The following is a 9,268-nucleotide window of genomic DNA, read 5'->3' as shown; positions in this document are numbered from 1 at the left end:
TAATATTTTTATTGTTTTTACAATTAAATTTATAGTATTAATAATTGTAAAGTTTGCTTGTGAAATATAAAAAACTTTAGCTATCATTTTTAATTAGGACAGTAATACATATTTTTAATTTTTTAAAATTAATTATATATATCATAAATTTTAAAAATATCAAATATAATTTTATATTAATAGATTTTATGATAATATTTTATTATTTAAAAGGATCAAATTTAATATCTTAATAATTTATAAATGAGTGTTTAATATCATTTTTTAACATCAATTTGATTTTTTTTTTTTGTCATTGTTCTCCATTTTTGTATTACCTCATTTTTCTTTTTATATTAAAAAGTGACAATTGTAGAAATACTTATTTATTTTTTTAAAGCACACAGTCTTTAACTTTGACCTTATATAATATATATATATATATTGTACATGTATATATATATTTATATATATTATAAGATATAAAGTTACATAAACATATATATTATTATACTTTGTAAGTGCTATCTATAAACATTTTTTCTTTACTTTTGACTCTTCACTTAATTAGGTAATGTTTTTCTTTCAATTGGCTTTTTTTTTTTTTTTTTTTCATATATTACAAAAGTGTAAAGTTATAGAAAATATTTTTCTTTTATTTTGTAAGTATTATCTATAAACTCTTTTTCTTTATTTTTGACTCTTCATTTAATCATGTAGTATTTTTTTTTCTCTTAATTCAGCTTTCTTACAATATGCAAAAACATTTTCATTAATAGTCTATTTGATTACATTGATTTAAACTTACTATTTATATCAAAATATTGTTACAAATAATAATAACTAATTGACTTTTGAAATCATATTTTATGTATGTAACATAGTTAGCGTATCAATTAGGATTTTATATAAAAATTTGTAATCTACTATACTTTTTCTCCTTCAAAGTCATAATACTCTTTTTATTTATAAAAAAATTAGGATAAATTGAAATCCAATTTGATTTAATTTTTTTAATTTTTCAAATCAAATCTCATTTAGTAACTACTTGATAATTTTTTAAACATAATTTTTTAAAAAACATGAATTTAAAAAATTAAGAAGTGTCCATAAATTTGGTGGCATCTAGTTGTAAACATTTCTGAATTTTAGATTCTGTTTCAAGTCTAACTCAAATCACCTATTTAATTTATATTTGTTATTAAAATGTTAAAATTTTATAATATTATAATATTATAATATTTTGAATCCATACTTAAAAAAATTATGCTTAAAATCATAAATTTGACCCATAATCTAACTAAGCAATATGTTTATTTCCCATAAAGTTAAAAAACTATATTCAATTACGGTCCATTTGTGTTTATTTTTTCTTTGCTTGAATTTTGAAAAATATTTATTAATCAAACATGAATATGAATTTAAAAATATGAATTTTCTTAATTTATTTTAATTAGTTTAATTAAATTAAATTAATTTAACTAACTTTTTAATATTTAATTGATATAAAATTATATATTTTCAATATGATAAATAATATTATCATACTTAAAGTGTATAAGATTATTTGGTAAAAAAAAATTGAAATTAAAAAAATAATTTGTGATTCTTTAAAAAAACCTTATAATTAACTGTAATTTATAAGATTTTTTTCATTATATTTTAACTATAAATTAATTTTAAGCATAAATAATTAGATACATATGATTTTGTCTTTCTTTTAAATTTTAAAAATTTGAATAATTAATATATTTTTAATATATTTATTTGATAAACAAAATAAAATTAAAAATTATCTTATGTGTTATTATGAAAATAAATTTTTGGCACACATAAATTATTTATGATTATTTTATTTAAAAATAATGAATAATTAAATTAAATAATAAATAGTTTTTAATTTGCTACCTCATAAATTAAATCTTTTTTAAAATAAACAAATTTAATTACAATTAAAAATAATTGATTGAATAATTATTAAAAATAAATTAATAAAATAAAATAATTCGTGCATTGCACGAATAACAATCTAATAAGATATTTATTTCACTTATTTGTCGTTACCATCTCATATTGGCAACCGTGAATGGAGAAGAATAGATGGCAAGATTTCAGGAAGGATTCAATGAAAATCACCGCAGCTGGAGTGAGGGAGGAGTCAACTATCGAGAATAGAGGGAATTCAAAAAGAGGGGGGCCTAGGAGGATGGGAATCAAATCTGGAAATAGGCGCAGGGTGATAAAGGAGTGGGAAACTTTAAGGAAATGAAGGAAACAATGCATGGAAACGACGCACCCATAAAGGGCATTTATGATAAGATAATGAGGACCGTGCAGAAAGATACCCAAAGAGAACAGGCCACAAGACTTGAAGAAATAAGTGGGGCTCGAGCAGAAAGCACAAAGGTCCTACCAGGAGAGGACCCAGGAACAATAACGGGATAAGGATAGAAATGCGAAAGAAAAAATGGAAAAAGCTGACTAGAGAACCAAGAGAAAAAGTATAGGTAATAAGACCGAGAGGAAGCAGACCTGTAATGAAGGTAGTGACACGGAAATTGATGTGGTGGAAAAAAAATGAAGGATCATGGTGAAGGAAACTTCCAATATTAGTTTAAAGCAAACGAGGGAGATAGGTGACTAGTCACGTCGATACCAAGGAAGTGTATAGCCTAGAACTGCCGTGGCTTGGAAACTCATGGGTAGTATCGGGGATTTAAATTATGATAGTAATTATATTTTGGATCGTATTATATTTGTCGAAACTATAAATATAATAAAGATTTTTATGATAATTACGACTATTGTGATAGTAATTTTTTTAAAATTTTATTTAATTTACTATTAAATATAATAATTTTAATTATTAATCATAAATTTTTTTATTTTATGATTTTTAAAATAATTTATATCATATTATGTGTTTTGTTTATTTAAAAAAATATTTATATTAAAATATTCATATTTAAAAAATTATTCATATGATAGTTAAAAAATAACAAGAGATAAATAAAGATGTGAAAAATAAATAATCATAAAAAATAATATATTTAATTATTTAATTATCGTACTCATCAAATTATAACTGAACTCTATTATGTATAAATCAAATAATAAGTTATTAGACATCCATAATTTAAGTAAGAGCATTATTATTTATGGACTAAGAGAATTGCTTTTTATGAGCTTACAGTAAATTAAACTTCTCAACCTCCATGTTGTGGGCAATTTTCAACAATAATAGCCTCAAGTTTACTTCCTTTACTTTTTGACTAAATTACACAAACTCATACAACTTCTCATCCCCTTACCTTGCATTAAATCATTTTTTTTCTTCAAACCTTCATCTTCATCCCCATCTCTTAGTTCTTTTTTTTTTCTGTGTGTGCTATCTGCTCGTCTTCATCAACCTCAAGTTTCACTCTCATCTTTTATCTCTCATTTTAAGTCCTAGCAACTACTACCCCTTCTACCAATGTAACATAGCCCAATCCAATCCTAAACATACAAAATCACGACAAATTTGGAAATTAAAAAAAAAATAATTTGAGTGCTGAATTAATTACTTACCTTAAATTATATATATTTGATCTTGATTGAAGTTGAATTTGAAAGAATTGATATTTTTGAAAGTTTAAGTTTTGTGGGGTTTTTTCTTTTTTTCTAAATTTGTAATTTGATGTTTATTTTCTTTTTTATTATTTTTATTTTAAGTTTTTAAACAGAATCAAATGAAAATTTTTTTCTTAAATTTTTTAATGAAAAACGGAATAGTGGATAATAGCAGACCTCTATTGTCGCTATTTAACGTTATACTATAATTCGTGACTGTGATATATCCGTTATAGACGAAATTCAATTTCTCTCCCGTTTTTTCTTCAATAGCAGTGATAGATAGTAGCGTGATCACGAAATAGCGACCATTATACTGCTATCCGATTGCTATTTAAATCTTTGGGCAGTACATGCTGTTCAGGACTTACTAAAGAGAGAAGAGCCTGAAGTAGTCTTCTTGTGTGAAACTATCCTAAACACTAGGAGACTAGAGAGAATAAAAATGAAATGTAAAATGCAAGGTATGTTTGGAGTGGATGCGAATGGAAGGAATGGTGGTCTAGGGATGTTAAGGGAAGAGAAAGTCACGAGATTGGACTTGCTGACTTTTTCGAGGTATTATATTGACTGAGACCAAGAAGGGAAGATCTGGAGGTTAACCGAGATTTATGGAGAATCGGATGCTAGAGAAAGACACCAAGCATGGAGTATGTTATCGAGACTAGCATCAAACAACTCTTTGCCATGGATTCGTATTAAGGACTTCAATGAAATCCTTTGAGATAATGAAAAAGAATGAGGGACTGCAAAACTCAAAGGGCAGATGAGGGCTTTTAGAAACACGTTAACAGAGTTAGGTTTTTATGATTTGGGATATGCGGGCCTAAAATTTACATGGAAGCTTGGGCAAAATGTGGAGAATGCTATAAGGGAAAGACTCAACAGGGCCGTGGCATGCAGCGACTGGGGGGAAATGTTTCCTAACTATGTAGTGCGGCACCTTGCAAGCCCAGTGTCAGACCACTGTCCCATAATGGTAGGATACAATCATGTTAAGGAGACTAGCATCAAAGAACTCTTTGCCATGGGTTTGTTTAGGGCCTTCAATGAAATCCTGTGTGATAATGAAAAAGTATGAGCGAATGCAAGACTCAAAGAGCAGATGAACGCTTTTAGAAACACATTAACAGAGTTAGGTTTTTATGATTTGGGATATGCGGGCCCAAAATTTACATGGAATCGTGGGCAAAATGTGGAGAATACTATCAAGGAAAGATTGGACAGGGCCATGGCATGCGGCGATTCGGGGGAAATATTTCCCAACTATGTAGTGCGGCACCTTGTAAGCTCAGTGTCAGACCATTGTCCCATAATGGTAGATACAATGGGGAAGATAAAGAATGATCATAAGATAAAAGGAGGAAGCGACGTTTTGTTGAGGTGGCTTGGTTAAAAAATCCCGAATGCAGAACAATGATTGAAGAGATGTGGGAAGAAAATAGAGATGTGAAGCTTGTGCAGCAACTGTAAATGGTGGGGATTAAACTATCGACGTGGGGCAAGCGTAAGTAACATAGGACCTGCATTGCCATAGCTGAGCTGCAAAAACAGCTTGAAGAAATAAACCATCAAGACAATAGCCAGGAGGAGCTGGAAAAGGAATTGGATATCAATCGCAGGCTAAACAAACTTCTTGAACATGAAGTGGTGACTTGGATGCAGTGTTCAATGGTGAATTGGATGCAACCCAGAGAACGAAAGCTAATAGCATTAATGGCCCAGAGGATGAAAATGGATGTTGGTGTGATGGAGAGAAGAAAGTGGCAGTAGAAGCTGTAAAATACTTCACTGAGTTGTTTAAAACACATGGGCCCACAAACCTGAAGGAACTAATGGGATCAATTTCATCGAAGATAACTTTGGAGATGAACAAACAGCTTTCGGCACTATTTACCCCAGAGGAGAATGTCGAGGCCATCAGCCAGATTCATCCAAACAAGGCTCCAGGCCTCGATGGCAAGCCAGCTAGCTTTTTTCACACATTCTAGCATATTGTAGAACCAAAGGTAACTAAATTCTGTTTATTAGTGCTAAATGAGGGGAACAATATTACGGAGGAAAATGATATAAATATTGATATTATCTCTAAAACAAAAAACCCAAAAAAAAAAAATGGCACAACTCCGACCGATAAGTCTGTGCAACGTCCTGGATAAAACTGTGGCCAAAGCTCTAGCTAATAAGTTGAAAAAGGTACTAACAGTTTTGTATAAGCAGAAACCAAAGTGCCCTTGCCCCGGGAAGATAGGTTACGGATAATGTTCTCCTTGCATATTAACTGCTGTCTACTCTTATACTTAAAGATAAAGGAAAGACAGGGCGGGGAGCAATAAAATTGGATATGAGTAAGGCATGTGAGTAGAATAAGGGTTTATGAAAGCTGTCATTAAGAGGTTAGAGTTTTTGTGAGAAATGGATATCAACGATAAGACATTGTATTGAGACGGTATCTTATAAAATTGTTATAAATGGAGTAGTGACTAATACCATTGTTCCTTAAAGGAGATTGAGACAAGGTGATCCCTTTATCTTCCTACCTATTCTTGTTATACTCGAAGCAAATATTTAAATAGCGATCAGATAGTGGTAGCTATTTCACAATGGCATCACTATCCGCCACGGCTATTGAAGTAAAAATGGAAAAGAATTTGAATCTTGTCTATAGCAAACGTATCGCGATCATGAATTGTGACGTAACATTGAATAGTGGTAATAACGATCCGTTATTGTCTGCTATTCCATTTTCCATTCAAAAATTTAAGAAGCAAAATTTCATTTGATTCTGTTTAAAAACTTAAAATAAAAATAGCAAGAAAGAAAATAAACATTAATTTACAAATTCAGAAAAGAAAAACTCACAAAACTTAAACTTTCAAAAATATCAATTTTTTCAAATTCAATTTCAATTAAGATCAAGTATATATAGTTTAAGGTAAGCAATTAATTCAGCACTCAAATTACTTTTTTTTTCCTTAAATTTTCAAATTTGCCGTGATTTTGTGTGTTTGGGATTGGATTGGGCTATGTTACATTGGTAGAAAGGGGCATGAGTTGGTGGGACTTAAAATGAGAGACAAGAGATGAGAGTGAGACTTGAGATTGACGGAGATGAGCAAATAGCACATACAAAAAAAAAAAAGAACTGAGAGATGAGGATAAGGATGAAGGTTTGGAGAAAAAAATGATTGAATGCAAGGTGAGAGGATGAGAAGTTGTGTGGGTCTGTACAATTTAGTCAAAAGGCAAAGGAAGTAGACTTGAGGTTATTATTGTTGAAGATTGCCCAATATATTGAGGCTGCCAAGTTTGATTTACTGTAAGCCCATAAAAAGCAATTCTCTTAGCCCATAAATAATAATGCTCTTACTTAATTTATGGATGATTAATTACTTATTATTTGATTTATACATAATATAATTCGATAATAATTTAATAAGTACGGTAATTAAATAATTAAATATACAATTCATTATGATTATTTATTTTTCACATGTTTATTTATCTCTTGTTATTTTCTAACTATCATATGAATAATTTTTTAAATATGAATATTTTACTATAAATATTTTTTCTTAAATAAATAAAACACATGATATGATATAAATTACTTTAAAATCATAAAATAAAAGTTTTTATGATTAATAATTAAAATTATTATATTTTATAGCAAGTTGAGCATAATTTAAAAAAATTCATGATCGTGATAGTTGTAATGATCACAAAGTTCTCCGTTATATCCGCAATCATGACAAAAGTGATGCGACCGAAAATGTGATCACTACCGTAATTTAAAATCCTTGCTCGGAAGGACTATCAACCCATCTTTCAAAGCACCAGAGAGAAGGCTTATTAAAGGGTGTTAAAGCCAGTGCCAATGGCCCAAGGATAACTCACTTGTTCTTTACATATGATAATCTGCTGTTGATAAAAGCAAACCTCAAGGATAACTCACTTGTTCTATACAGATGATAATCTGCTGTTGATAAAAGCAAACCTCACTGAATGTGAAAGAGTGAGAGGATTGCTAAAGGTTTATGAGGATGTGTCCAGGTAAAAGATTAATTTCGAGAAGTCTAGTATGTTTTTTAATAAAAACACTAAAGACGAAATGCAGGAGGACACAAAACAAAATTTTGATATCCAGATCACCAAAAGTCTAGAAAAGCACCTGAGACTGCCAATGATCAGTGAACGAAGCAAAAAGCTAGCCTTCAGGTGGGTGCTTGATAGCATGAGCAAACGAACAGAGAATTGGAGCCATAAGTGGATCTTGACTGGGGGAAATGAGGTTTTCATAAAGGCAGTATTGCAATCCATTTCCGCTTATGCCATGTCTCAATTTCTATTTCCTTCAGGCTTATATCATGAGATAAACATGCTTATAAGTTCGTGCTGGCGGAGGAACAACAAGGATAGAGGTGGAGTCCACTGAGTGGCATGGAACAAGCTTTGCAATACAAGGAAGGAAGGTGAGGCTTCAAGAATATGGAATGGTTCAACCTGGCACTTTTGGCAAAATAAGGCTGGAAGCTCATGCAAGATACATCGTCATTGCTGCGCAAAGTACTGAAAACAAAGTATTTCCACAATAAGACTTTCTTTGAGGCAGATACGGGCACCATCCATCCTATACATGGAGAAATTTAGATAAAGCCAGAGAGGTGTTAAATATAGAGGTAAGGTGACGTGGGGAAGAGGGAGCATGTTAAGGTGTTTACAGATCCATGGGTACCAATGGTGGGCACCTTCATTCCAAAACCTCAGGATGACAATATTACTGGAGTAACATGGGTGTATGAACTGATTTGTGAGATGAGTGGTAGTGGGACAAGAAAAAACTGGAAGAACTTTTCCCAAAAACCATAGTGGAGAAAATACTGGAAATTCAACTCACTAGTACACAGTTCCAAGACGTACAGATTTGGCATTTTAGCAAAGATGGCACATAGTGTTAAGATTGGTTACCAACATCTCAGGCAAAAGGGAAAAAGTGTGAGCAAAAGTCAGGAAAGAGACAGGGAAACTAGGGGAGAATTGAAGAAGTGGTGTGCCAGAATATATGGAAGTTGGATATCCTTAACAAACTAAGGATTTTCATATGGAGGTTTTGCTAGGAAATATTGCCTGTCTACAAGAACCTTCAAAAAAGGAAGATTGTAACACAAACCACATACAAGCGATGTGAGGACTGTGAAAAAATAATGAAGCGTGCTATAGTAGAGTGTATAAAGGTAAGGAAGGCATGGAGTGAAGCTGGCTTTGCCGGATATGAAACGGAACAACATGAGTTGAAAGCATGAGAATGGCTGCAAGTCCTAAAAAAAGGCTTTGAAAAAAAAAAAAAAAAACTACTGGAAAAGGCTGTAACAATTGCCTAGGCTATATGGTCAAGCAGAAATGATTTCGTTAATAACCAAGTCTAGCGAAATCACATCTACATGATGAGGTTTGTAGCCCAATACAGAGAGGAATGCCAAATAGCTCAAAGAAGACAAGCAAGCCTGGCTAACAAGATTGTTGGGAAATGGTTGGCACCTATAGAGGGAAGAGTCAAGATAAATTTTAATTGGGCTTTGGACATAAAAAACTAAGTAAGAGGAGTTGGAGTAGTGGTAAGAAACTCAGTGGCAGTGGTCTTGGCCTCTATGGCCATGAAAGCACTAAACGTGATAGA

General features: G+C 31.2%; 1 protein-coding gene across 1 annotated transcript; it reads left to right on the top strand.

Annotated features, from left to right (window-relative positions):
- The first annotated feature begins 4,357 nt into the window (after window positions 1-4,357).
- Window positions 4,358-5,582, top strand: LOC149519320 (uncharacterized). Its single transcript, XM_089760259.1, has 3 exons — window positions 4,358-4,622; window positions 4,725-4,982; window positions 5,257-5,582. The coding sequence occupies exons 1-3, from the start codon at window positions 4,358-4,360 to the stop codon at window positions 5,580-5,582; spliced, it is 849 nt and encodes a 282-aa protein (XP_089616385.1).
- Window positions 5,583-9,268: the final 3,686 nt, after the last annotated feature.

The sequence above is a fragment of the Durio zibethinus genome, chromosome 4, assembly GCF_047325235.1.
Source record: "Durio zibethinus cultivar Kanyao isolate XHJ-2024 chromosome 4, ASM4732523v1, whole genome shotgun sequence".
NCBI lineage: Eukaryota > Viridiplantae > Streptophyta > Magnoliopsida > Malvales > Malvaceae > Durio > Durio zibethinus.
This window is presented reverse-complemented; position numbering and strand designations above follow the sequence as displayed.

Bases quoted from the DNA above. Each gene is read 5' to 3' on its own strand.
- LOC149519320 (XM_089760259.1), top strand. From the start codon at position 4,358: ATGAGGGCTTTTAGAAACACGTTAACAGAGTTAGGTTTTTATGATTTG. The intron at 4,623-4,724 runs GTTTGTTTAGGG...ACACATTAACAG, and splicing joins CAAAGAACTCTTTGCCATGG to AGTTAGGTTTTTATGATTTG. The intron at 4,983-5,256 runs GTTAAAAAATCC...ACTTGGATGCAG, and splicing joins CGTTTTGTTGAGGTGGCTTG to TGTTCAATGGTGAATTGGAT.